A 26,694-nucleotide genomic window follows, 5' to 3' on the forward strand; every position below is an offset into this window, starting at 1 on the left:
AATCCCTGGCTGCAGCAGGTGCTCTGTATGCCGGGTGATTATGGGGTATGGGGGTTATTACCCAGAATCCCCCGCTGCGGCGGGCGCTCTGTATGCCGGGTGATTATGGGGTATGGGGGTTATTACCCAGAATCCCGGCTGCTCCATTTTGTGCATGACCTCATCTTACAGCGATCCACATGATGTCCATATTATAACAACATATTATACGGCATTGTATCCCGGCGCTCAGCGATAAGGGGAGGCCGGCGGTCTAGAGCTGCACCGCAGGTAAATACGGCACTGTGTTTGGCGATTGCTAAAGAGACTGCAGGAGATGCGTCGCCTTCCGCCGTAGCTGTCACCAGATCATAAAATCCTGTCTGTGTGAGACAGACTCCGGCGTCTCGTGGGAAATCACTCTCCGCGAGACGGATAACGGCGATTTACAGATAACTGCATTTTAAATGACTGCGGCGCATGTTTCACCGGCCATGTTACAAGGCAGGGGATTTAACAATAACGCCGCGTCTGGGTCATTTATCAGACGCCAGGTGCAGAGCAATCAGCCAAATGACAACACGCAACTCCGCCAATCTGACCCGCTGGGGTAATTAATGGCAGCGAGTGGCTTAACCTGTCGCTCTGGGCCGATAGCCCTTCCAATGGCCAATAAATGTCTCGCCCGCGGCTTCGGAAGGGAGGCTTCACCCCATGACTCCAATAATGGAGAATATTGTTACCCCCACTGCGGTGCGAGCGGCACATGCAGGAGACTCCGTGTTTATCTGGCGCTAAGCGGATGTCAATCAGACTACAAACTATGATGAATTCACCTCGCTTGCACGAGTTTAACCCTTGCTCTTCCTGGGCTCTCCTGCCTCTGGTTTGTTTTTTGGAGCCGATCTCTGCCATGGTTTATAGGGTGATTTACATAAAAAAAACAGGATAAGTCAAAATTTTGTTTCGAGAATGTCCGTATTTTTTTTTTGTAGAAAAAAAAAGATTTAGTGATCTAGTGGAGAGTGCGTGGGGGCAGAGCCGTCCGTGGAGAGTACACCGGGGCAGAGCCGTCCATAGAGAGTGCGCGGGGGCAGAGCCGTCCATGGAGAGTGCGCGGAGGCAGAGCCGTCCGTGGAGAGTCCCCGGGGGCAGAGCCGTCCATAGAGAGTGCGCGGGGGCAGAGCCGTCCATGGAGAGTGCGCGGAGGCAGAGCCGTCCATGGAGAGTGCGCGGAGGCAGAGCCGTCCGTGGAGAGTCCCCGGGGGCAGAGCCGTCCTCGAAGAGTGCGCAGGGGCAGAGCCGTCCTCGGAGAGTGCGCAGGGGCAGAGCCGCCCTCGGGGAGTGCGCGGGGGCAGAGCCGCCCTCGGGGAGTGCGCGGGGGCAGAGCCGTCCTCGGAAAGTGCGCGGGGGCAGAGCCGTCCTCGGAAAGTGCGTGGGGGCAGAGCCGTCCTCGGAGAGTGCGTGGGGGCAGAGCCGTCCTCGAAGAGTGCGCAGGGGCAGAGCCGTCCGTGGAGAGTGCGTGGGGGCAGAGCCGTCCGTGGAGAGTGCGTGGGGTAGCAAAGCCGTCCGTGGAGAGTGCGCGGGGGCAGAGCCGTCCATGGAGAGTGCGCAGGGGCAGAGCCGTCCTCGGAGAGTGCGCGGGGGCAGAGCCGTCCTCAGAGAGTGGCCGGGGGCAGAGCCGTCCTCGGAGAGTGCGCGGGGACAGAGCCGTCCTCGGAGAGTGTGCGGGGACAGACCCGTCCGTGGAGAGTGCGCAGGTAAAAATGATAAGGGAAACAATGGCCGATATGAGGGCCCTGGGTGCATGGCCGGTAAATAAGTTAAAGGTGGCATTTGAAAGAGAGGAGGGTGAGATGCAAGGAATTTAATGCAATATGTTCTGCATGCATCGCAGACCATCTAGTGCTTGCTATCAATGCACATGTGTTTTGTCTCTGTTGTTTAGAGCTCTCTTGTAGCCCAGGCTGTGACTGGTTGCCGGGCAACGTTTAAACAATGTGTGCCGAGTGTATAGGAGCTTAGACATGGCAGCCGCACAGAGCAGCCGAGCAGCCGGGGGCAAAGAGAGCAACTTCATAGCCCAGGACCAGATCTGGTAATGCTGGCACCGGGGCGTTGTTACCTTCTGTGTGGGCGTCCCGTATATCTCTGGGGGCAGATAAGTAACAGAATATACCCGACACCCCACCGCACCCTATGTGCTTTAGAACTGGTGTAGGACTCAGAAACTTCCCTAAATGCCATTTCATTTTTTATTGTTTTTTGTCACATTGAATACAGTTTTTGCCCCTCTGAGCATCGCAGATTTGGGGCATTTTATTGCAGGGGGGCAGTTTTTTTTTTAAAGATTTAGGGATTAACGCCTGTTTGCCCCGTTATCAGATCATCAACCGTCTACATTAAACATTTTAGAAATGTAACCAAACGTATGTTTTTTTTTTAGGAAGGATCACATCAGGACTGAGACCGAAACAGCAAAAAAATGGCCAGAAAAGTGGGGATTTCTAACAACCCCGTCCGAGGAGGTAAAACTACAGACCCCCGCTGCACATAGCGTATGGAAGTGTGATAACGTTCTCAATACCCGCAAATGTTCTACAAGCGCCCCAAAACTCTCAGGCTCCCCCTGCTGTTTGTCTGTTAATAACCAGATCTGCCACCCGTTGGGGTAAATATTCTTATTGCAGTTGGTGAAAAATGAAGTAGAAGGAATGAAGGAAATGCCCCGTGTGAAGACCCCCGAACATTTGCGGGTCCGAGCAGCAACCCCCGTTGAGACGTATATTAAGGTGAGTAGCGCCTGCAGAGGCCGTAGCGCTGTTACAATAGGACAGAATACAAAATGGGCAATAAGGCACAGAGGGCCCTGCTCCCAGGAGCTTACAATCTATTAATGGTTTGTGATGCATTCTATGTCTCACCGGGGCAGGTCGGACCATCCCCCGCTGTCCCCCGGACCACTCAGGGATTCGTCGGCTGGAGATCTGCCGTCCCAGAGCTTCGGTTGGAGCGCTACGGCTCATCCCGATTCCTCAAAGGCGACTTCTGCAAACAGATGAAGTGGCCGCCCGAGGGGGTCAGCTAAGCCCTCCGTCTCTCCCCTTCATCTCTCCCCTCTGTCTCTCCCCTCCGTCTCTCTGCCATCTCTCATCCCACCCCAGGTAATCTCAAAACATGAACTGAAACTGTGCGGCGGTGGTAAACAGGACCGGCGGAAATGGCTGGTTTTACATATTTTTTCTCTGCCGCAAGTTTAATAAACAAACTCCAGGATTTCTGTAAATGTTAAAAATCTGCATGGAAAATGTAAATTCCGCCATAAAGAGATTCCCGCCTGCGCTGCCCCCGGCCTCTTATTCCGCAGCATTAACGCCGTCGCATTAAAGGTTACGGGAGCCGCATCTCACAGAAAGCTTCGGGCGTAGAGATTAACCCCTTTTTTCCTGCTCATTGTGAACGGGTCTCTGCGGTATGACCAGGATTTGCCCCTACCTCCAAACGGATCGTCTTGGGGAATCTGGCAGGTGTCTGAGGGGCCGCCGGAAGTAAATCCCTAGCTGGGAGCCTATAGGAATTGTTGGGCTTTCCCTGCATTGCCTGTTTCCTGGGTTTATCGATGATTGAAACAATTTACAGAAAAGTTCCATCCTTTTTCTAAAACCGAAACAATCAAAATGATCCCCCTGTGTTCCGGCCCCTGAGCTCCGCTAAACCCAGCGACGTGCGCTGAACCCTCTCATAATCTATATAATCTAATAATAATATATAATATAATCTAATAATCTAATATGTAATATAACATAATAATCTAATGATATATAATATAAAAATAATCAAAAAATATATAAAAATATAATAAATAATATTATAATAATCTAATATATAATATAATAATATATCATATAAAATAATATATAATAATAAATAATATATGATAATCAAATAATCTAATAATATATATTATACAAATAATCTAATAATATATAATAATCTAATAATATATAATATAATAGTATAAAAATATCATAATATAATAATAATATAATATATAATCTAAAAAATCTAATATATAATATACAAATAATAATAAATAATATACTACTAATAATATATAATCTAATAAAAATCAAATAATATATACCGGTAATATAATACCGGTATATATAAAAAGAATCAAATAATATATAATATTGCACGTGGCTTATCTGACGCTGCCCTCTGCTGGTCTGTGCGTGTCGTACAACATCGCCATGGAAACCCTAGGAATATATCTATGTCTCCCGCGTATCACAATACCCCTATAACGATATCCTTATCTCCGATTTAATTATACATTAAACAGGGGCCGGCTCACTCATTCAACTATACATTATACAGGGGGGCGGCTCCCTGATTTAACTATACATTATACAGGGGGCTGGCTCACTCATTGAACTATACATTTTACAGGGGGACGGCTCGCTCATTTAACTATACATTATACAAGGGCCGGCTCACTCATTCAACTATACATTATACAGGGTGGCGGCTCGCTGATTTAACTATACATTATACAGGGGGCCAGCTCACTGATGTAACTATACATTATACAGTGAAGTCAGGACGCGGACACGCCTGCAAACTCCAGTTTTAGTGAATAAGCCCCATGTGGTATAAATCATTCTGTGGCCCCTTGAGACTGGAGCCGGACTCCTTCAGCCAGGAACATTTCAGTCCAGAGCGGAGGGGATGTTAGGAGCCGGAAAGATCCTGTTAATAATATAAGTTTTGCCCACGCAGGAAGCAGGCGGGATATAGTGGTACAGAGAGCCTCAGCGGAGAGAGCTGGAGGGAGGGGTGGCAGGTGTGTCCTCAGGTGAGTCCAGGCAGCTACAGGTTGGGGCTGCGGGGCTGCGGGGCTGGCCCTGCCTCCTCTCGCTGCATTCCTGGAGGCTCAGGAGGAGAGGCCAGCAGTAGCAGAGGAGGAGGCCGAGCGCCTATGTGTAACGCACAACCCGACCATGAAAAGCACTGAGAGCACTGGCAGATCGGGGGTCCCTGTGTGACCCCACCCAGGTTAGTTACACAGTCAGGGGGCTTGCTGTGTATGGGGGGGTATAGGGTACAGGGGAGGCTGTGGCTCTGGGGCAGTATGGGATTCTGGGGCTTGGAGGGAGAAGGTCGAGGGGTCCGAGCTCAGGGGGCGGTCTAGGGACCGCAGGATCTGCCTGGAATGTGCAGAATAAGGCGTTGTCGGTGACTAGTGACTGGGCTCCGGTCCATCGCCCCCAGCTGCCTGACAGTGCTGGGAGTTGTTCTCCCAGGACCGAACTCCCCATCGTTTTGATCCAGTGCAGGTTTTTTACAAATTGATAAAAGTGGAGCAATCAGCACAATCACTCGTTGGTTGCCATAGTGACCAGAAGTACTGTTTATCTGTACCCTCCTATATGTGACCAATGCTTGTCTGCTTGTGCAGCGCGGCTGAATGTGTCGGTGCTATATCAGTAAGCAGTCCCCGGAGCTGTGTGCGGAAGACGGGCCCCGACGTGTGCACCACGCGCCTCCCCCTGGAATGTGTCTCTGACATTCCCTGCCGTGTGTCCGGACTTGCAGCGCCGTCCGTGTGTCACTGGGGTAGTTGTGACGTGCCCGGGGTGTGATTTCCGCCCTGTGAGTCTGGCCTGTTAATGATTAGTCCGGTAACAATGAAATGTGTTTGAATCAACACGGGCAGGGCCGGCCCGACAATGGAGCCAAGTGGGGCAACCGCTCCAGGCGACACTTTTGAAGGGGCGGCACTTTGCCGCCCCAAGCCATTTATTTATTTTTTAAAGCGAAAGAGAGAGAAAGGGGCTTACCAAGCTGTCAGTACCCGCTCGGCGCCCCTCTCTCTCTCTCCTCTGCGGCGAGTCTCCCTGTTCGGTCTCGGTGCCGGCTTGTAATGCTGAGTGCCGGAAGATTACCTCATTTCCGGCGCTCAGCATTACAAGCCGGCACCGAGACTGAACAGGGAGACTCGCCGCAGGACTGCTGAAAGGTAAGTACAAGGGGGGGGGGGGGTAAGGGTAGATAATGGGGGGGGGCGAAAGGGACGGAGGGAGAGAAAGGGTAGATAAGGGGGGGGCATTTTGCCCTGAACACGGGAGTCATCCAGGCATCAGGTAACATGTCAGGAGGGGGTTAATATCATCACATGAGAAATCCCCCAAGCTGGGCAGTCAGGGGTTTCTGAGCCGTTACCCCCGGCGGGGGTCATGTGTGGCCCCTGGATGTGTTACCCAAACCCTGCCTGTAAACATCATTACTGTACGTAGCATGTTCTGGGGGTCTCGTAGTGAACGTGGTGGGACCCTCTTTCCTTAGTACCAGCAGATAACATTATGCGGGGCACTCACCTTTTACCAAGAAGCCTCGGGGCCCTTCACGTTTGGGGGGCTCTGCACATCAGGGACTGCAGAGACCTGCGCTTCACCCCGTAAGAGACATGCTGAGGCTTCTCTTGGGCTTCTCGGGGGACAGAAGTGGCGAATAGTTTTCCCCAAGTAGATGTTCTTGTACCTCCTATAAATGCACGGACCCCCAGTACAGAGCTGGGCTCTACAGCCCCTTCCATCAAACTCCCAGAGCAGATCCGGAGGCGCTGCATACCGATACGCCGACCGGGATGGCCATGCGCAGGTTATGCACCATCATCTTCTCATCGATCGTTGTGATGACACAGCCTGCCGCGCAATAAAAGATACAAATAAAGCCAGAGCTGATTGGTTGTAAATCGCTTCGGCTCGATGGGAACGTGGGGCTGGGGGCAGCGTTTTAGGACACGTTACTGTGCGTTAGCCGCCTGTATGCAACATTGTAACCAAATCCATGAGACCATTGGTTGTCTCCCCCCAGCGGATGCTCCTTGGCACCAGTTTGTGCTCCGCGGGAACGCCGTATTGATTGGGAATTACGTTTATTTCAGGCGCAGAGATGCCGCTTCCCTGCGAGTCCCTGAGGAAGGAGCTGGAGGAAGAGCTGAAGCTGAACAGCGAGGACCTGAGAAGCCACGCGTGGTATCATGGACCCCTTTCACGGCAGGCAAGAGCGACCAAAGCTTGGAGAGATAAAATGTGCTATATTTACCGGCGCAAAAGCAGAGATATTCTGTGTCAAAAGTGTTACATGTGGAGCAATCACCATGGCAACTAATATTAGATACCTGTTGGTTGTTCCACATTTGCATCAAAATGTCTATTTTTGTCTTACAATGAAGCCGAATAGATCCCCCCACCCCGGGGTCAGAAGTACCTGCTAACACTGAGATCATGCCCTTCTTGCCTCTCCGCACCCTTCAGTTCGCCTTTGGCTCTTTCCTCTCTCCTGAATTATGTCTGTCCCCCTCAGGAGGCGGAGCGGATTCTGCGTGACGACGGAGACTTCCTTATCCGCGATTCCTTCTCATCCTTGGGAGACTATGTGCTGAGCTGCTGCTGGTCCGGGCAGCCCCTGCACTTTAAGATCATCGCTGTGACCCTGCGTCCAAAGCGCGGCCGCTCACGGACCCTCTACCAGCTGGAGCAAGAGCAGTTCGATAACATCCCGGCGTTGGTCCGATCTTACGTGGGAGACAAGAAGATGGTGTCAGAGTCCTCCGGGGCGGTGATCGTACGTCCCGTCAACAGGGATCTGCCTCTCAGCGCCCTGCGCGAGAGACACAATGCCCAACAAGCCAATAGAGAGGCAAGGAGGACTGAGGGCAATCTTCTCAGGTATGACGTCATCAGATCCTGATGTATTAATGACTTGGCACCCACTGCTCAAGCCTGCCACCAGGTCACGCCATCAATTATCACACATTTCCTACTAAAGGTACCCCCAACATTCAAACATCTTCCACCTAATTAACTCCCATATACCCCCATTTACCCCTAACCTTAAAGTGAAGTCTAGAAGCGGACCCTGATAGGTCGAAACGCTTTGTTACCATAGCAGCAGAAAAATGGTAAACTTGTAGATGTATTTAACGTTCTCTCAATGAGTCAGGTTCGCTCCGGATTATCTGGTACTCTTAATGCCCCTCTACATCTCTAATCCCCAAAACGCGCCTCACTCTGTGTCTTCCAGAATTAAAGACCGCTTTGGGAGTCAACCGGGGAACCTAGATGTCCTGAAGGAAAGACCCCTGCAGGGTGCCCAGTCCTGCAGCAACCTCCTCACAAGTGAGTTGGGGTGAGAAAGGGGGTTACAGGGTAACTGAGAAGGGAACGCACTAGACCTCTTCGGTTAGTTATCCTTACCGACTCTTGTAGTTCATTCTTAATATTCGCTTTATTGGGTCTACTGCATCTCACAAGGATCTTCTCACCACATCTGGAGACACCATTTCCATCCTAAAACAGTCCTGTGATGAGTCCTTTTCTCTGCCAGATTTATTTGCCCTATTTACCCCTCTAACTATCTCTTTTCTGACGTCCTTATAATCCTTCGCTCCGGGCTTTCCACTCCCATTTTTCTTTCTCGTCTCTCCAGCTGCTTCAGGAGAAGCCTCCATTGCTGTCCAGGAACAGACGCCGGTTCCTCTCTCACCCATTTTTCGTACTGGAAGTGATCCTGTCCTCCGGGTAAAAGCTGTCCCAGCCCCCACCTTGGAGCTTGAGGGTAGCAGCACCTTGCGAGGATCAGACAGCCGGCTACACTCTAAGGCTCCCCCAAAGCCCATACGAGCCCCTTCCATACTGCTCCCTGAGACGTCCGAAGGAACGGACACATATTGGGAACTTATCCCTAAAGCCCCTGTGAGCATTAGGAAGCACGTGGACACTCTGATGGTGGAGGAGAGATGGAAAAACCGTCTTCGGGCAACAGAGACCACTTTTGGGTTTCTGGAATGCAACAGTCCTGGAGACGCGCGTCCCATCGAGGCGACCATGTCTGTGCAGAGACAATCACACATAACCCAGGACGAAGACGATGTCTTTGTCCGGCCGCAGATACAGAACACTTCATCTTACCAACCCCACAGTTTTCAGTCTGTTCTGCTCTCCCCCGAAAATAAACCACTGGAGGCCAGTGCCCTGCGGAGGCTGAAAGAGATCGTCAGCCACAGAGACTGCAGAGAGAGTGCCCTGCACATCCTACGAGAGGACTGCCAGGTATCTCCTCAAGAGAGGGGCGGCCTTGAGACTGGAGACCTCTCTCTGTGTCGATACAATGAGCAGCAATAATGTGAAGCTCTCATATGTGACAGTTCGCTACATGGTGTCCAACTCTGTTTTTATTCACAGGAAATTCGCATTTGGGGTGTCTCTCCAGAACAGCAGAAGGCCATGGGGGTGAAGTCAGGACTGGAACTGCTGACGTTACCGCATGGACAGCAGCTTCGGAGGGACCTCCTAGAAAGGTCAGTATGCGGATATATATATATACGTCCAATGAACCAGCACTCAGAGTGCCTGTAACTGGAGCCGGGAAGTTGATTTTGGGAAAGCGAAGCCACGCGTAGACCTTCGGTGCCACCTAACTACGCGCTCACTCTCCCCCAGGCACCACCTGCTCTGCCTGGGCATAGCTGTGGACATCTTGGGCTGCACTGGAGCTGTAACGGAGCGAGCGCATACCGTGCACCGCATTATTCAACTGGCGGCTGAGCTGCGAGACTCCGCCGGAGACCTCTTTGCGTTTTCAGCGGTTATGAAGGCCCTGATGCTCCCGCAGGTGAGGCCGTTCTCTCCTTTAATATATTATGTTAAAGTGCAGACATACCTGCCGGGGCCGACCCGCTTGAGCTTCTCCTCTCTGAACCGGGCATGATGTTTATTTTTTGCTGGTGGTTATATTTCTTTACGTTTCCGTCATGTGCGTCGCATCGCAGAACATGCGCTCTGCTGCTGGGGGTAACGGGTGAAATGTTTGTCCCTGCAGGTCACACGACTGGAGCAGACGTGGCAAATGCTTCGGCAGACGCATACGGAGAGCGCGATCGCGTTCCAAAAGCAGCTGAAACCGGCCCTGAGAGCACTGGACGAAGGTTAGTAAATTCTTCCTCAGCCTGACGACGCGTCCTCCTTCACGCTCTTCTCACCGCCTTCTGCTTGGTGACTTCTGACCGTTCCTAATTCTCAAACAGGCCTCTCCCTGCCCTCGTCTGATCGCATCGTGGTCCCGTACATCCTGCCGGTGCTCAGGGCCCTAGAAGGCGATGCCGACTGGGGGGGCCCAGTGGAGGAAGGCTGCGGGCGGCTGCTGCGAGTGCTGAATGCCGCTCGGTCCTACACGGCCAACGCGGAGCTGCTCAGGGACAACGCGGACGCGAAGCTGAAAGGTACAATAGTGTAAAAGGACAAGTAGTGGGGTTAAGGGGTACAATGTGCCATAATACGGTGCCGATGGAGGCAAGTGGGCCACGTGTGGTTACCCAACGACCTCACACTCCCCACCTTTAATCATGGAGGCTGTTTTGCCAGCATGAGATGTATGAGTCTTGGACGGGGGGCAGGGATGTAGAGGTACCCGTGGGGTAATAGTAGCTCTGGCTAGGGGGGGGGGCAGTGTGCATAGGTTGTACCCATGGGGTAATAGTAATTGGACCCCGTAAATCGTCACTTTTTGATGTCTCTGCAGGATTTCAGCCGCAGGCCGAGCTCCGTGAAGCGTTCCAGACAGAGTTTGCGTTGAGGCTCTTTTGGGGCAGTAAAGGCGCCGCCGTGGCCCAGAATGAAAGGTACAAGACGTTTGACAAAGTCTTGAGTGTTTTATCTCAAAAACTTGAGCCAGAAATTGAAGGGAAGAAGACAGGGAGCCCAGTCTACGGCATTTACTGAAGTTGCCCGCTACACTCGCTGCCGGGCGATCGGTAAAACGTCCGCCTCACCTCGTGACACATTAAGCACCCGGCGCAGCCACAGCCATCACGAACTCTCTAATGAACAATATCTGCCCGAGCCGAGCAAGCAGCCCACGTCACCTGTTCTCATCCACAGAGGGTCTATCAGTGATATCACCCTCCACAGCCCGCTACCCAGTGACATCACACCGGGCCCCCAAGCCTTTGCTCCATGGGCCAAAAAAACATTCAGGATTGTAGCTTTTAGAATGTTTATAACATGATTATTTTTGAATTTTATTAAAGCTTATTTTTTCACCCTATTTATGTATTTATTGTAAAAACGATGTGTTCGTCGCCCTCCAGCAGCTCCTTCCTTTCGTGGTTGAATATCATCCCAGCCAGGAGAACGGCCCCTTACAGGGATCAGGTTATATAGTAAGTAACATGCGCGAGGACTCTGTCTCTTTGATCCTCGACAAGTTTCCGGCGGGTCACGCCTCACCTGAGCCGTCCCATAAAAGTTTCTACATGAAGCAGACGAGGGCCGAGGAGGAAGCTCCTCCCATACAGGACAGGTCCTCGTTTGATAAAATTATCTACAAAACGAAGGCAAATCTTCATCATCCTCAGTGTTTATTCAGCTGCCTTCAAGAATCTGCACTGGTCTTACTACATGACCTGAACTCTGCTCCGGCCCCTCATGCCTGGATTTGGATAGAGCCTCTGTGAGCGCCCAGTACGAGAACATGCGATGGCCACCTTCTGATGCAGAATTTTTACCCCAATTGCTTTTGTCCCGAGGGGTTATCAGAAGGGGAGGGGGGGGTGTACAGGCGCCACATTCACTAGCAGAGAACATGAAAACCTCTAGTCTTAGACAGAGGGGGCAGTGAGTGCGGCCCCCGCCCCAGAGGAAAAACACCATCTAACATAAGTCCGAACACAAGCCCCCATTAACAGCAAACAAAACCACAGACAGTCTTGAAATACAGAAGTTTTATTTAGAAATGACTTAGAGTAGAAAAACAAAATGTGGGGAGGGAAAAAAAAAAATACAAGTAAAACCAGAGTCAAAGGGGAAAAGAAAAGGCCACGGAAAAAGAAAACGGGTAAGCGTAGCACTGACTGCGACCGCTGGACCACCACAACCAGGCCCGGCTATCGTACGTTGCCATCAAAGCCTATTAATTAAAATGGTAAAGCCAGCCGTCAGGGTCTAGCAGCGACCTACCCGGCGAGCAGGAGACGCCAGAGCGGATACGGAGACGTCGGGGGGGGGGCTTTTAGTTGGGGTACGGTGTTTATCTTAAATAATGCAAAAATAATACTTTAAAAAAAAAAGTGAGCGGGGAAAATGCTGAACATTCAGAGGTTGCCACTAAGCCTCAGGAAATTTCATCTCATTTTAGTAGTACTATTTTCATTCTTAAACAATCAACGACCCCCCCAACAGCCACTGGGCCGACCTGCGTCAGACCGAGGCGGCAAGAAACCGCAGGCAGCAGAGGTAGGAACTAAACGAGACTTAGCTTCATTACTGCGGAGAGGGGAGCAGAGAAGGGTTAATTTCCGTGCCAGCATGCATTACCCCCTCAAGTGCCAGACAGGCAAGTAGAATATCTTACACCCCCTGCCAGCCCTTAAAGGGTTAAAGCCCCTAAAGGCCCCTTTCAGAAAGAGCCCCCAATAGCTAGACATGCACTCGAGAAGCCGCTTTACACACTATGAGCTCAGATATGAAGTAAATAAACTCCTTAAGGCATCCGCATAATCTACACAACCCCGACCTCACATTACCAAAAACAGAGCACATTCCCCAAAAACATCCAAACTTCGTCTTTTAAGCTTTTTTTTCCCTCTCCGTTTTGAATAGAACTTTCTCGCAAGCTGGAAACCGAGCGCCTCGTGGGGGTCGTTTCACAAAATACATCTGGAAAGGACATTTAAAGGGCCGGTGCCACAAAACGCGATTAATGTCTTCGGACGTAAAACCACCGAAAATGAGTGAAACTTTGGCAAAGTGCACTTTCAGCCGTCGCTGCGGAGATACAGCCCTCTGAGAATAAAAGGGGGTATTTTACAGGAAAGCACATGATTCGGGCAAAAACTCAAATGACTGCAGGGCGGGAGCACAGCGTTAATACTCCTCCTGATCCTCAGGGGGGGCGCCTTCATCAGGTATGACGAATCCCTCCTAAAAGACAAAAACAAAAGCTCACCATCTACGTACTAAAAAGCGACCCACTTCCAGCCAGAAGCCCCCGCTGGAGACACTTACATCTGTGGCATACAGGATCTCGATGATCTTCTGCAGCACCGGGTCGCTCTCGCCCTCGTTCTCCTGGCAGATCAGCTCGATGTTTCTTAGTTTCCCGAAATAAAAGTCTCTCTCCTTCTCCAGATCTTCCACGGTGATTTTCAGGACATTTATCTGGAAAACACACAAAACACTGTAAAACGACATCTCTGCGGCTCGTGCAAAGAAGTGAACTACATGTTCCATTCGTATAGCGGCAGCAGACTGCGTAGCGCTGTTACTACAAGACCCCCGTGGGGTGGAATTCCAGCCCACTCTTGCATGGGACTTTTTGGGGGGCAAACATCTGAAAGATGAAGGTTTAACCTCACCCCCCAGCGAGTTCTCTGGGTAAACGCTTTACCTGCTGGATAAATTCGGCAGAGTCGTCGTCTCCGTTGCCCACGGCCACAGGCTTTTTGGCGATCCCAGCGTGTGGCTTGGCATTCGCGGCGGGTCTCTGAGCGGGCACAGTCCTTTGGGGAGCTTAAAGGGGGTACAAAAGAAAATATAAGTACAGCTACTACTCAAAGAGGAGCAGATCCTACACCAGCGTGACCACCACGCGTGCTCCACACAACAAGAGCCCCAGAGTCACCCGTGGGACATTCAAAAGAGCAACAGCCGGTACCAATTTTTGCCATTTTCTTTAAGTCTGGAGTTGGCTCTGCTGTCCTCAAAGACTTTTCTTCAGTTCCACTCCCACAACCATAACCTGGAAGAGGCACAGCAGGTTCCAGCGTTACGGACGAGACGCAGAACCTCCAGCCAGAACGATCCGACAGCAAAACGGTTCTTATACCGGGCACAGAGCATTGTGGGTGAAGAGGCGGAGCAGACGTCCAACAATCAGCATCTACCCGTCGCCCCCAACCCCCCCCCGAGAGGAAGATCTGCCCTCTGGTCCAACCTCTACCCCTAAGCCAAGACACAGAACGCATTTCCCGTCACCTGAGTTCACGGGGCCCAAAGGTTTCTTCGGCTTGCTGAGCGCCGGGGCAGACAGCTGGGGCGCCGGGGCAGATTCCTGGCCCTGACGAGCCGCCACAGGGTCGTAGTCCTTCCCGTCGTAATTAGCATCAAAGAATTTCTTAAACCACTGAATGAACTCGAAGTTATCCTGGAACTTTCCTTTCACCAATTTATCAACCGGAATTATCTGCAGGCGACACGAAGAGGTAACATCCCGCGAGACGCCTGCACACACGGCGCCGTCATCACACACATGAAGTAGGCGTGCTCAGCAGCATGTGCAATACACCAGAAGGAGACCCAGGTGACGCCAGGAAGTTTCAGCAAAGTACTCAAACCTACCTTATCGACTCCCATTCTCTTGAAGCCGGCCTGGAGGACTTTATAGTTTTGGATATATTCGTGTTCAAGTTTAGCCTGAAATTTCACTTTCTTCAACATGACAGACCCCGGAAACAGCATGTCCATAAACTGACAGTAAACGCTGCCTGGGGACCAAGAACAATCTCATTACAGTCACATGACACAGGTCACATAACAAGCACCCGATAAACGGGGCGCAGCGCGGGGGGATTGGAGGAAGCTACATTTTCTTCTATTCCCAATCTAACTTTCCTCCTCCTCCTCCCGGTCGCCAGGCCCTGCGTCTAAGGATATTGTAGCACCGGCATGTTACCTGAACACAGCTGCTCTATCTTGGTGAGGTTGAGCTGCAGGGACTCGTTGATCCACGCGAGCATTTCATGACGGCTCAGGTTATCGCTGGTAACGGACGTGGAATACACATTAACTGCCATCTTCTGGAACACAAAGAGAGAGTGTGAGAGCAAACAAGGGGCGGAGGGGGAGAGGCACGGGAAGGAGGCCAGCAGCACAGGAGACAGGGTAATACAGAGGCGGTTGGGGGAAGAGAAGGGGGTAATACAGAGGCAGTTGGGGGAAGAGAAGGGGGTAATACAGAGGCGGTTGGGGGAAGAGAAGGGGGTAATACAGAGGCGGTTGGGGGAAGAGAAGGGGGTAATACAGAGGCGGGGGTAATTAGGATGCGATGAAGGGCAAATAAATAAATCGCGGGGCACATGGAGGAGAGATCCGGCTTATACCAAAAGCAGTTTGTTGGGTGGGTTAGGAGGGCATTTTACGGGGAGCGGGAGCACGGGGAAGGAGAAGGAACAGGGCGGCGGGGTGGCAGAAAACGAGCGTGAACGAGGACAGAGAGGCGGTATAAAGGCTCGCGAGGGAGAACAGAGGGTAGATCGGTGGAGGAGACGGGTCAGCCTCAACCCCCAGCCCACTCGGTTACCCCAGGGAGGACGGGAGTTGCTCGGAAGGGATATGAGGGATCCGCTGTCTCAGCCCGCGACCCCGCAGCAGCCGTTACCTTCCCGTTGGAGCCGGCCTCACCCGTGCTGATGTCACGCGCTGCTAAATGTGCGTGCAGTGCGCACTGACGTCACCTGCAGAGAACGAGGCACCGCACTAGTTGCTATGGGACACTTTGTCTCCCTAGAAACCCCGCCCGGGAAGTCACGTGACGCGCCTAGATGCTTGTGATATGCCGCTTCCGGTTGCTGCAGTGCGGCTGTCCATGTGACTCAGGCGGAGTGTTGGGCGGGCGCTGCGTGCGGGAGGCTTTATGCCCCTACCCCTGGCTGCCCGGTGGTTCCACGGGGGGGGGGGGACAGGATGGAAACCACGGATACCAGGCAAATCCCGCTAGCCCACGGCTCCTGGGCCCCCCCCGCCTAACCTTTGGAAGTGACTTCAGGGCTCACAATCCCTGATTCCCTGCAGCAAATCTGCAGAGTGCTGCGCTGTCTAACACTGATGACATCATGACTGTCTTAGCATTACTGGCCAACTCAATGGGGTCCCCGATCGCCACACCCTCTGCCGGGACACTGGCGTAATTCTCGCTGGGGTCTGAGGAGAAATCCTGGTTATTTGGGGGGGGGGGCAGAGCTGCCATTCGTAGAGTATTGTTTACGAATTGAAATTAAATCCATCCCTCGGGGATGAGACCACCAGCTCTAACCGCGAGCTGTTTCCCCAAAGCGCTGACCGCTGCCGGAAGGACGTTTCCCGTCCGTCCCGTAAATCTGCTGCCCGGTTAAACCCAACGGGATGTTCTGTCTCTATTTGTATGGAACGCTTTGCCCACCAACAACATGGCTGCGCGGACCTCGCCGGTGACATGGCGGAGGTGTGACGTCGGCGCGTGGCGGAAGTGCTGTCCGAGGCTGTCATGGCGCTGCGCAGCTCCTCGGGGCCGTTACCGGAGTCGGTGGCTTCTGACATGCAGAACATGAAGCAGCTGTCAGGAGAGGTGGGGGCCGTCATAACCTCAACAAGGCGGGGGTGACAGGAAGCAACAATAGGGGAACCATAGAGACTGAAAGTGAAGAGATGGAGGTGATAGAGACGGGGGCTGTGTCAGAGAAAGGATGGAGAGACGGGGGGACTGTGCTAGAGGAGGAATGGAAAGACAGGAGGGGCTGTGTCAGAGAAGGGATATAGAGACGGGGGGACTGTGTCAGAGAAGGGATATAGAGACGGGGGGACTGTGTCAGAGAAGGGATATAGAGACGGGGGGACTGTGTCAGAGAAGGGATATAGAGACGGGGGACTGTGTCAGAGAAGGGATGGAGAGACGGGGGGCTGTGTCAGAGAAGGGATATAGAGACGGGGGGACTGTGGCAGAGAAGGGATGGAGAGAGAGGGGGGGCTGTGACAGAGAAGGGATGGAGAGACGGGGGACTGTGTCAGAGAAGGGATATAGAGACGGGGGGACTGTGTCAGAGAAGGGATATAGAGACGGGGGGACTGCGGCAGAGAAGGGATGGAGAGACAGTCAGAGTGGTGGTAGGAAGGCGCAGCCGGAGGGGCATCGTACGTGACCGTCCGCTCTCCTCGTGATCAGAGACTTTGTCTTCTCCCCGCAGCAGGTCTCCCGGCTCTGCAGAGTCATATTTGGTTTTTTGAAAGAGCAGAAAGAGGTGAGAGAAACAAACTTTATAATAAAATGTCGCTTAGTCTTATTTACATAGGTAATACGCTCCACGAGCTCAGGGAGTCTCCGCCCTCTGCACCCCAGCGCTGTATTACTGTACATGGGTGAGCACGCACCGGTGGGGGTCCGCTCTATGGTTTAGGAGAGGGTGCCCTGGATGACATGTTTATATCATAACATGACTTTCTGGAGTGTGTGACATCACCATGACATCACTTCCTGATCCCCCTGTTGGCCGGAATCCAGGGGGTACTTGGCTACTGAAGCGAGGTTTCCAACTGCTTCCTGGCGTGGGATCTGCTAATGGGCCGGATGTTCCGCTTCCTTTCACTCTGCAGGTGGACAGCTTCACAGAGCAGCTCGGTGAGTTCGCCAAACAGAACGGGCTCAGCCTCGGCCCCCTGAAGAGCCTGGCGAGGAGCCTCCTTCTCATTCTAAATGGTGAGAATAAACTTTTTGGGGTGTTTATTATTCATGATGTCATGGAATGCCTTCGCTGTACATTTAGAATGTTTGAGGCCGTGTGATGCAAACAGCGAGTGACCCCACGGGGGGACCCCCAAATTACGCCCCCCCCCGGGACTTCTCGCAGTACACGATCGTAACGACACCTCATCCTAACGTATAACCTCTTTGTACTTTTAAGGTGCACTGAAGCACAACGTGACCGGTGAGCAGCTGAGAGCGGATCTTCTGGCTTTGGGTAAGCTGCTGGTGGGGAGGGGGGGGGCGTCGTGCCGATTCCCGGTGGCGGGTGTGACGGTTGACGGTTTGTCTACTTCATGCAGGACTTAGTGAAGAGAAAGCCTGCTGCTTCACAGATGAGGTAAGAAGATGAGTCTCTCCTTACATGGCAGGGTGTCCCCGGAGCGTCCGCCTGAGATCCGTAATCCTCCCCCCCTCATTCTGCATTAGTTACCCCCAAACCTACCCCCCCCATGTACCCAGCAGTGAGTCCGGCCGCTAATAGCTGCCCTTATGTTGCAGTGGAACAGCGACGAGCCGGCCCTGACACAGATGGCGCTCTGCCGGACCCTGAGTGTCAATCAGCTGGTGGACATGGAGTGGAAGTTCGGAGGTGACCCCCCAGCCGATGCGAGGGATGCTCCTCTGTGCCCCCCCACCCCCCGATAATTCTTCTTTTTTTGTGTTTTTTAGTCACGGCTGCGACCAGCGAGCTGGAGAAGGCCGGAAATATCTTCCTGCAGGCAGGTTTCTCATCTGCGGGTTATAGAGCTGCAACTCTCACCACCTACAGCCAGGCGCGCGGAGGGGGGGGTCACGTCCGTTAGTCCTCGGACGCTCGCGCTCCAATAGAACTTTTTTAATCATCTGTTTTCTGGCTTTTAGTTCTTTCATCTGTTTTCTTGCAGCTGAAGATGGTCGTTAAAAAAGGAAGCCGGACGGAGCCGATTTATGTGGGTAAGTGCGGGGGTCTTGTGACGCTTGGCGGGGGGGGAATCTGGCGGACAGCGTCTAACGGAGCTTTTCCCCCCAGAGCTCACCCTGCCCCAGTTCTACAGCTTTCTCCATGAGATGGAGCGTGCTAAGGGCACACTCGACTGCTTCACGTGACGCCATGGGGGCTGGTAGAAAGGCTTTCCTGTGTAACCAGCGTTTTGGGACCAAATCCTCACAAGCTTCTGCGCGGCCGGCGCCCGGCAGAGCCTGTAGGCCGTAGACTGTACAAAAAATAAAATGTTCCTTCCAGATCCTCGAATAGAGTCACGATTCCCATCTTTTTTTCTGCGGCTGCGCATCGTTTAGGTGATCGCTTACCTCTGAGGCGCCTTCTGCTCCTGAGCGGTGTCGTTGAAACGTTCCGTCCGGGTTTCCTGACATAAATCTTGGTGACTCCAGCAAAGTTTGAGTGGCAGAGGGGTCTTCTCTGTAAAAGCTTAGGGACAAGGAATATCATTCAGCAGAGGTGGTAATGGGTTATATAATAAGGGGTTCCCCCGTCTTGCGCCTGCATGCGATCGGGTGGAAGCCACAGCTCTGCCTCTGAATCTTAGGGGCGTGTTGAAGATAACGAAGCTTTGATGCTGGTTCATAATATGGCCTCAACGTATTCCTACATGGAAACCACCTGTGACATCAAACAGCTCGCTCTGCAAGGGGGTAAATGTATCTACTACAACTTTAGTTAAAACGCAGTGTGAAGACCTCTTACGATCCATTGGGTATTTACAGAGTCTGTTGAGTCGTGGAATAATGTGATGTTATTCTATGGCCCCCGTTCTGGGCAGTAAGGGGGTGAGGAGCGAAGAAACCGACATGGAGATACACCCAGAGAGCGAGTGTCAAATCCAGCGATGGTTACACCATTACTTTCATGGTAACCACTGCATGGTAACTACTACTACCCCAGCAGGAGCTCTGAAACAATCTGCGATGGAAACGGTCCGGAAAGCGTCTGCGAGATTCGGCCCCTGGGATCCCGCGATAAAATGACCTCATAGAACGTAGCCAATTTCAGGAGGTGTTTTTGGGGATCAGACAAGTAACTGGCAGCGATTCTGCGCAGGTGGGAGGCAAACCAGTGAAATAACCCTTAAACGGGGGCAAACCAGGGGGCCGCCAGAAAACAAACCTACCCGGCGCCCACAATCTCCCACCATCGCAGCCAACGGCTGAATGACGGCTAGCAAACACCCCCCCACGGCGGAGTCCCTGGGGCTCCCTGAACAGTCCTAACGCCGACAGTCCCCGGATCACCGGCGGTGCGCATGGCGCGTTTAAGAGGTCGTCGGGATGCAGCGCTCTGGAATATGACAGCACTATGTAATAATGATGATTACTCAGAGAATAAAAATCTTTTATTGGAGCAACACAGAAAACGATGCAGAGCCACTTAAGATATTTATTCATCTGAAGAAGAGACCTTTGAGGTCCCGGAAGCTTATGTGACGGCGTGTGGGAGCAGCCGGGGGCATCCTGGGAACTCTTTACTCGCCAGCGGCGCAGGAAGCGGGTCCCAAACACACGAAGCCCGACGCAGATACTTAACCCTGTATCTCCATATACCCTCCACCCCATGGATGTGCTGCTCCCGTGTAATCCCCGCCCACCCCCATGTATCCCCTGCCCCTGCTCGTGTATCTGCTGGCTCCTCGAATACCCACCCCAGGCTGCTGCCTCCTCTCACTCCCCACCCCCGGCACGTGCCCGCCGTAGCCCTACCCCCAGTACGGAGGCCGGGAGGGCCGGGCCTGTGACGTCACGCAGCCCCTGCCCAGCTGCAGCTGTCACACGGAGCCCGGATCCGGCCCGAGGTGGGACCCGGGGGGGTGGAGGGGACAATGGGGCATAACGATGCTCAGACCGGTTGGGTAAATGGATCGGGAGGGTAACTAGGCCTGGGGGTGCTTCGCTGGCGGCTTGTCAATAGGGTATCAAGGTCCGGGGTGTCTGACAGCAGGGTATCCAAGGCTGGGTGCATCTCAATGGAGGCACTCAGGGGAGGAGGGCATCTCTGTGGGGGTTAACTATGGCTGGAGACATCTTCCTGGGGTGTATCTAAAGCTCGGTTCATCCCTCTGGGGTATCTAGGACTCGCTTCATCTTTGTGGGGCATCTGGGTCTGGGGGCATTTTAGTGGGGATGTCAAAGGCTGAGTGCTTCCTCCTGGGGGTATCTAGGGCTGGGGCATCTCACTTGGCAGTATTTAGGGTCCAGGAACATCAGGCTTTTGGGCTTCCATGGTCACATTGTCAGGTATGTAGAAGGGACACTTTAATGATGGGACACTTTAATGATGGACACTAGTTGGTTAAAAGGGTTGTCTCAAAGTGCCAGTGGGGTCTCCTTATGAGGTAGATGGAGACACCTGGGGTCTTTCTGTCTGGAGGTAGGGGCTGGTGGGGTCTCTTGGTGAGGGGGGTACTGGCGGTGAGGGAGTAGATGCCTGATGGGGGTATTTAGAATTAATCAATATATCAGCTCCCCGAACTATTACCCCTGGCAGAGGGCATTAAATTGTCGCACTTACTAGCCAATCAGTAACGAGTATATTGTGAATGTATCGTTGCCCGGTAACCCGGCAATCGCAGGAACCGGTGCCTGTTCGATAATATTTGTGTAAATTATGATTTTTTAACCACTGAAAGAGTTAATTGGCAGAATAATGCTCTTTATCCACCAATATTTATAACCAATCGTAAGATTTTATATCCCGCTATCTGCCTCGTTAATTAATCCCAATAATCAGATCCTTTAACTATATACCAATTAACTTTATTTCTGCGATATTATTCAGCTCATTAGAATCTCAATAATTCAATTATTTTTATTACTTATTCATTTATCAGTTATAATTAGTTATTATTAGTTAATTAGTTATTAGTTAACACTCTATATCTCAAATATTGCAGTTGATTTAATTGGCTTAAGATAGTCTAGTATTATCAGTTGCCACGGGACCGGGCCCTATAGCATGGGACTCTGGGGCCACCGCGTTGTGACCTCTGGGGCCTCCGAGTGAGTTTAGCCGCATGAGGGCCCCTCCGTTAGTGAATTGTCTGATGCGGCTCCTTAAGTGACTCCGCCCCCAATTAATAACTGATAATGTAATTGATTAAAGCATTTATTAGAAGAATAATGGGGTTTATTTAGCCCGTTTAATTTATAAAGCCGTTCCCTGTTATTTCTATACACATTACCGGGGCTTTTAGGGCTGTAGAACCCTGTGATACCCTCATACCCAGCAAACATTCTGACCTCCTAGAAAAGAGGGGCATCAGGGGAGGAGAGAGGGGGCATCAAGGGGGAGGGAAGGGTATCGGGGGAGGAGAGAGGAGGAGAGGGGGGGCATCAGGGGAGAGAGAGGGGCAGCAGTGAGAAGCACAGGGATTTGGGACACAAAGAGGGACTTGGCCTCATAATAAGGGACACTTGGAAAGCATGAAGCATTGCCTCCTGGAGTAATTACTGCATGAATTGTAGTCTCTGCATTGTAACTTTATTGTATCTTAGATGGGATGTAACTTTATTGCACCTTAGACGGGATGTAACTTTATTGCACATTAGACGGAATGTAACTTTATTGCACGTTGGACGGGTGAACAAAGTCTGAGTTATATCTCAGTGGGGCGAGTGGAGCTGTCACTCCGTGTAAATCCTGGCTACACGTTATGGACACGGTCAGCTTCGTGTCTCTCATGGTTCTCGGCTCTGTTCCAGGATGAGATCTCGGTGAGCAAGTAGAAAGCCGGACATGAATGACCCCGCATGGGCAGAGAAACCTGGGACAAGCCCCAGTGAGGACGAGAAGATGCGGAGCCCCCACAACCTGCCGGGTCCTGAGGATGGTGAGTTATACCAGGGGGTGGGGGGATTAAGAAGTTGTACGCTTTTTGGCTGACCGACAGCAGGGGGCCTCAGTTTGCCCCAGGGCAGCTATGTGATGTGGGTGGTCTGGTGGAAAAAGGGACAATCCACCAGGGGCAGGTTTACCATTGGTTTGGGAAGGGAAGGGTTACAGGTGTGTGGAAGGAATGTGCAGGAGGAGGAGGTCAGGGCTGGCCAGGGTGTGATAGTCTGGAAGATCTCGGTTGTAAAAGGTAAATAGATATCCTCCGATTTAGGTCAAAGATCGTTTCCATGGAGTTTGGGCAGTGGCTGTGGCAGCGAGTAAGTTTTAGATATGTGTCTAGTGATGTATGAGTAGCGTATGCCAGTGGCAGGGCCTTGGGCTTAAAGACATTGGGGTGTGAATATAAGGTTCATGGTGTGTGGGGGGACTAAGGCTAATGACAAGGGCTGAATGCCTTCCTAGTGGGAGGGACGGAATGTGGCACATTTTCCTCTGGGGAGGGGCAGAGTTAGGCATGTCTTCCTCTGGGGAGGGACACAGTGTGGCACATCTTCCTCTGGGGTGGGGCAGAGCAAGGCACGTCTTCCTCCAGGGAGGGACCAAGCGTGGCACACCTTCTCTAGAGAGGGGCATGTCCATAAGGGGCATCCCTGTATGGGGGAGGGGCATAGTGCATGCTTTCCTCTGAGGAGGGTCAGAGTGTGGCACACCTCTCTGGGTGGAGTAATTCCCTTTTGCTGGGTAGTGGGGGCTGTGTGTGTAGTTCTGTAGGACTGGTTGGCATAATCTCTGCTGGGCACGGGGTTCCGTTACATGGTTCCGTGGCAGTGCTGTGTCTTTTAGTATGCATGTGTCGGGGGTTTTGCGGGGTCTTTGCTTGGTGTAAAGTTGTCTGCAGAAGGAAGTCGTGTATTGTGTGACTCGCACGGATAATACTGTGTAATCCATGGAAGATCAAGAGAGACCGTATGAAAGGAGAGACATGGGGGAGGGGAGAGCACACGCTCACTCACACAGTAACAGTCACACACGGCTCAGTGCTACGTGTGGCAGCTGCACCCCCTACTAGAACGTGTGCGACGGTCTGATTCACAGCCGTGTGCGTCTGACACTCTTCTGCGTGTTCCTGTGCATGTCACATTCCTTGCAGACGCTCTCTGTCCTTCCTGCTGTTTCTTTGTGTCTTGAGTATGGGAAGTGGATGTCTCGGGACCCCCTCCCTTCCTCCCCACATGGTGACATGTGACAGTCCTTAATTCCACTCCCTTCCCTAATGCCCCCTTATTAACAGAATCTGGCTTCCTGTAAGGATCCTTTCTGGATCTTACAACCTGGTGGTGGGGGGCGCAGGTCTTTAACCTTTTGGTTTCTTTTGCTTTGGATCTGAAACAGGGAGATTTGTTATTGAAGAGTCGTGCACCAGTTTTAAGTTTAAGTATTAAATCTTGTGCGGTTCTTAGGCATGCCAGGGGCAGCAATAAACGATACCAAGGAGGGGGGTACAATCCCAGACTAATTGGTTTAGGAGTGACCAGTTTGCCGTATCTGCCATGAGTTAGGAGTGACCAGTTTGCCGTATCTGCCATGGGTTAGGAGTGACCAGTTTGCCGGATCTGCCATGAGTTAGGAGTGACCAGTTTGCCGGATCTGCCATGGGTTAGGAGTGACCAGTTTGCCGGATCTGTCACGGATTAGGAGTGACCAGTTTGCCGGATCTGTCACGGATTAGGAGTGACCAGTTTGCCAGATCTGTCATGGGTTAGGAGTGACCAGTTTTCTGGTCTCTTTTTATGTTATCAGCAATGGGAAAGACATTCTGTGATCTGATTGGACTTGGTCATAGAATTCACTGATTGGTCAATGTTTCCGAGGGTTACTTTTTTCACATGAGAATTTTCTCTTTCAGACGATTCTTCCTCGGAGAGCTGCAACGGAAATGTCTTTTCTGCTCTGAATCCGTCCACCATTCCTCCCAACACGAGTCGCGATGCATCCCTTCCTGACATGAACGGGAATCCCACCGCTCCCGCCCCGGAACTTTCCACCTCGGCTGACGATCAACCCATTAATCTCAGCGATAAGATGCACCCGTCTCTAGGGGCCCAGCCTTACCCATCAGATGGCTGCACAGCAGAGGTCGTCCATAACCGCGGAAAATACATCCTCAAAGCCACTTCCGAGGTGAGTTGCAGTGAAGGCGAGATTTGGAGTGGAGTCTGGGCCCTGGGTTTTAACCTTTAGTGTCTGTTCTCAGTCCCCTCCATACAGTTCTGGAAGTTACGACTCTGTTAAGACAGACGTTAGCTGCTGTGCTGAAGACCTGACAGTCGGAAGAACCCCCGCTGGGGATGATGACGATGATGATGACCATGAAGATAATGACCGCATTACAGACACAGAAGGGCTGGACCCAGAGCGTCTGAAAGCTTTTAATGTGAGTGTCTCTACGTTCCTCTATCCAGGAAAACCCTGGACGAAGGTTTGGTATCATTCTGTGACCTTCTTCTCTTCCCAGATGTTTGTTCGCCTGTTTGTGGATGAGAACCTGGACCGCATGGTTCCCATTTCCAAACAACCCAAGGAGAAGATTCAAGCCATCATAGAGTCTTGCAGCCGCCAGTTTCCTGAATTCCAAGAGCGTGCGCGAAAACGCATTCGCACGTACCTGAAATCCTGCCGGCGCATGAAGAAGAACGGATTGGAGATGGTGAGAACAGAAGCTTGAAATGTCTGCAGGTCGATAGCTGGTCCGGGTGATATGATGAGTCCACAGAGACTTGTGACCTTTTAGTAACCAGTGAAGGTGAAGAGCGGCTTCAGCACCTCAGAGGTTCCTTCTTCAGACAGTCAATACCTGTTGATGGTTTACTGGTCTAGGTGACATACCTGTTGATGGTTTACTGGTGTAGGTGACATACCTGTTGATGGTTTACTGGTGTAGGTGACATAACTGCTGATGGTTTACTGGTCTAGGAGACATACCTGCTGATGGGTTTATTGGTCTAGGTGACATACCTGCTGATGGTTTACTGGTCTAGGTGACAATCCTGCCCATGGTGTCTCTGTGTAGAACATTCATTCTTGCCCCTCTCTCACCAGGCCAGGCCAACACCTCCCCACCTGACTTCGGCTATGGCTGAGAATATCCTGGCTGCAGCCTGTGAGAGCGAGTCACGGAAAGCAGCCAAGAGGATGAGACTTGAGATCTACCAGAACACTCAGGTAACTCGGCACCGGGACAGGCTTTGGCCGTACAACGGATGTAGTCCTTACTAAATCAGCTGACCCAGGAGTGGCCCAGGCGCTCTTCACTAGTCCTCTCCTTACTCCAAAACCTATAGTCTGTGCTCCTTCCCAGTCCACTGAATTCATCATGTATGATGTTCCCATGTTGTCAGGCTTGGTTTTGAGGAGTTCCACAGACCCTCCATATTCTGTCCCTGTCTCCACCTCCGTGCTATACCCCAGAGTGCGGCTGATTCCCTTTTGGTGAAGTTACCCCTTTCTGTCTGTCACAGGAGGAGAACGCTGTGGTGGAGAAACCCTCGGGACACGGACAGTCCACCTTTCCACTGTCAGCCGGCACCTTCAGCCAGGACCCTGTATACATGAACGGAAGCCTCCATTATACATACCGTGGATATGGGCCCATTGGGGGGAGCCTTCCCCCTCCCACCTCACTGCCAGCTGGAAACCATTGCAACGGTAACCTCTTGCATGGATTGGGGGACGGTTGACCGATGGGACGTCACAGTTACTGTGATTACAACCCTATTATTTATTGATATGTATAGCTCCATCATATTCTGCAGCGCTGTACAATGAGACTTACGACAAAGCACTTTTGCCATATATATCTAATCGTAGCTTTACCTCCTATGTATAGGTGGCCTTAGTGACATTTTTATGGGGTAAAAAGAGACCTCGGCGGTATCTTCTTCAGATGTGGCTTCTAAGACTGCGTGTAGCAGCAGAGAATCCATTTTTGTCTGTTCAGTAACTGAGGTGTTTCTTGCGCTTTCTCTGAACAGGCCCAACAGACCTCAGCATGAAAGCGTTGGCATCCGGCAGCACCCACAACAATGCCACCAGCCGGGCGATACCGTGTGCCCAGCTCAGCCCCACCGAGATCGGCGCCGTCCGGCAGCTCATCGCTGGCTACAGAGAATCGGCCGCCTTCCTCCTACGCTCCGCCGACGAACTGGAAAACTTGATATTGCAGCAAAACTGACTGGTGCTCCTCAGCGACCTCCAACCTCAATCTGTTGTTTTAGAACTAAGACGAGACGTCTCTCCCCCCTCCGGACAGAGTCACAGACGGCGAACCTGTC

General features: G+C 52.0%; 5 protein-coding genes across 9 annotated transcripts; 4 read left to right on the top strand and 1 right to left on the bottom strand.

Moving 5' to 3' along the window:
* Positions 1–1,982: 1,982 nt before the first annotated feature.
* C13H20orf85 (chromosome 13 C20orf85 homolog) lies at positions 1,983–3,323 on the top strand. The gene is made up of 4 exons (XM_053454102.1): positions 1,983–2,077; positions 2,426–2,507; positions 2,670–2,771; positions 2,912–3,323. The coding sequence occupies exons 1-4, from the start codon at positions 2,007–2,009 to the stop codon at positions 3,065–3,067; spliced, it is 411 nt and encodes a 136-aa protein (XP_053310077.1). The 5' UTR covers positions 1,983–2,006; the 3' UTR covers positions 3,068–3,323.
* A 1,545-nt stretch (positions 3,324–4,868) lies between these two features.
* LOC128472055 (breast cancer anti-estrogen resistance protein 3 homolog) lies at positions 4,869–11,059 on the top strand. Its single transcript, XM_053454103.1, has 10 exons — positions 4,869–5,037; positions 6,929–7,044; positions 7,351–7,715; positions 8,071–8,165; positions 8,476–9,098; positions 9,231–9,346; positions 9,489–9,660; positions 9,868–9,973; positions 10,073–10,267; positions 10,567–11,059. The coding sequence occupies exons 2-10, from the start codon at positions 6,937–6,939 to the stop codon at positions 10,764–10,766; spliced, it is 1,980 nt and encodes a 659-aa protein (XP_053310078.1). The 5' UTR covers positions 4,869–5,037; positions 6,929–6,936; the 3' UTR covers positions 10,767–11,059.
* Positions 11,060–11,752: 693 nt separating this feature from the next.
* On the bottom strand, positions 11,753–15,569 carry MAPRE1 (microtubule associated protein RP/EB family member 1). Of its 4 annotated transcripts, none has more exons than XM_053454098.1 (7): positions 15,421–15,569; positions 14,716–14,839; positions 14,382–14,527; positions 14,019–14,226; positions 13,432–13,553; positions 13,050–13,202; positions 11,753–12,965 (listed from the first exon to the last, which is right to left on the bottom strand). In XM_053454098.1, the coding sequence occupies exons 2-7, from the start codon at positions 14,834–14,836 to the stop codon at positions 12,909–12,911; spliced, it is 807 nt and encodes a 268-aa protein (XP_053310073.1). In that variant the 5' UTR covers positions 14,837–14,839; positions 15,421–15,569; the 3' UTR covers positions 11,753–12,908. The 4 variants fall into 4 exon arrangements, with proteins under 4 accessions (XP_053310073.1, XP_053310075.1, XP_053310074.1 ...); XM_053454100.1 differs by having other exon boundaries at positions 14,716–14,836; positions 15,421–15,457; XM_053454099.1 differs by having other exon boundaries at positions 15,343–15,447.
* Positions 15,570–16,213: 644 nt separating this feature from the next.
* Positions 16,214–18,774, top strand: COMMD7 (COMM domain containing 7). Its single transcript, XM_053454104.1, has 9 exons — positions 16,214–16,365; positions 16,982–17,035; positions 17,388–17,490; positions 17,696–17,752; positions 17,838–17,875; positions 18,037–18,127; positions 18,208–18,257; positions 18,423–18,471; positions 18,548–18,774. Exons 1-9 carry the CDS (start codon positions 16,285–16,287, stop codon positions 18,622–18,624), a joined length of 600 nt encoding a protein of 199 aa, XP_053310079.1. The 5' UTR covers positions 16,214–16,284; the 3' UTR covers positions 18,625–18,774.
* A 1,499-nt stretch (positions 18,775–20,273) lies between these two features.
* On the top strand, positions 20,274–26,694 carry NOL4L (nucleolar protein 4 like). 2 transcript variants are annotated; one of them, XM_053454094.1, is made up of 8 exons: positions 20,274–20,324; positions 22,231–22,358; positions 24,270–24,544; positions 24,618–24,797; positions 24,879–25,070; positions 25,463–25,585; positions 25,882–26,068; positions 26,395–26,694. In XM_053454094.1, exons 2-8 carry the CDS (start codon positions 22,265–22,267, stop codon positions 26,592–26,594), a joined length of 1,251 nt encoding a protein of 416 aa, XP_053310069.1. In that variant the 5' UTR covers positions 20,274–20,324; positions 22,231–22,264; the 3' UTR covers positions 26,595–26,694. The 2 variants fall into 2 exon arrangements, with proteins under 2 accessions (XP_053310069.1, XP_053310070.1); XM_053454095.1 differs by lacking the exon at positions 20,274–20,324 and adding an exon at positions 20,702–20,766.

The sequence above is a fragment of the Spea bombifrons genome, chromosome 13, assembly GCF_027358695.1.
Source record: "Spea bombifrons isolate aSpeBom1 chromosome 13, aSpeBom1.2.pri, whole genome shotgun sequence".
Lineage (NCBI taxonomy): Eukaryota > Metazoa > Chordata > Amphibia > Anura > Pelobatidae > Spea > Spea bombifrons.

Excerpts from the sequence above, each read along its gene's own strand:
- MAPRE1 (XM_053454098.1), bottom strand. The coding sequence starts at position 14,836 with ATGGCAGTTAATGTGTATTCCACGTCCGTTACCAGCGATAACCTGAGC. Across the intron at positions 13,554-14,018 it reads TTTGGGCCCCGTGAACTCAG|CTCCCCAAAGGACTGTGCCC; the intron begins GTGACGGGAAAT and ends ACCCCCTTTAAG. Across the intron at positions 13,203-13,431 it reads CTGCCGAATTTATCCAGCAG|ATAAATGTCCTGAAAATCAC; the intron begins GTAAAGCGTTTA and ends TGTGTTTTCCAG.
- NOL4L (XM_053454094.1), top strand. The coding sequence starts at position 22,265 with ATGAATGACCCCGCATGGGCAGAGAAACCTGGGACAAGCCCCAGTGAG. Across the intron at positions 25,586-25,881 it reads AGATCTACCAGAACACTCAG|GAGGAGAACGCTGTGGTGGA; the intron begins GTAACTCGGCAC and ends TGTCTGTCACAG. Across the intron at positions 26,069-26,394 it reads AGCTGGAAACCATTGCAACG|GCCCAACAGACCTCAGCATG; the intron begins GTAACCTCTTGC and ends TTCTCTGAACAG.
- LOC128472055 (XM_053454103.1), top strand. The coding sequence starts at position 6,937 with ATGCCGCTTCCCTGCGAGTCCCTGAGGAAGGAGCTGGAGGAAGAGCTG. Across the intron at positions 9,347-9,488 it reads CGGAGGGACCTCCTAGAAAG|GCACCACCTGCTCTGCCTGG; the intron begins GTCAGTATGCGG and ends ACTCTCCCCCAG. Across the intron at positions 9,661-9,867 it reads AGGCCCTGATGCTCCCGCAG|GTCACACGACTGGAGCAGAC; the intron begins GTGAGGCCGTTC and ends TTGTCCCTGCAG.
- COMMD7 (XM_053454104.1), top strand. The coding sequence starts at position 16,285 with ATGGCGCTGCGCAGCTCCTCGGGGCCGTTACCGGAGTCGGTGGCTTCT. Across the intron at positions 17,036-17,387 it reads TTTTGAAAGAGCAGAAAGAG|GTGGACAGCTTCACAGAGCA; the intron begins GTGAGAGAAACA and ends TTCACTCTGCAG. Across the intron at positions 17,876-18,036 it reads CCTGCTGCTTCACAGATGAG|TGGAACAGCGACGAGCCGGC; the intron begins GTAAGAAGATGA and ends CTTATGTTGCAG.
- C13H20orf85 (XM_053454102.1), top strand. The coding sequence starts at position 2,007 with ATGGCAGCCGCACAGAGCAGCCGAGCAGCCGGGGGCAAAGAGAGCAAC. Across the intron at positions 2,078-2,425 it reads ATAGCCCAGGACCAGATCTG|GAAGGATCACATCAGGACTG; the intron begins GTAATGCTGGCA and ends TTTTTTTTTTAG. Across the intron at positions 2,508-2,669 it reads TAACAACCCCGTCCGAGGAG|TTGGTGAAAAATGAAGTAGA; the intron begins GTAAAACTACAG and ends TTCTTATTGCAG.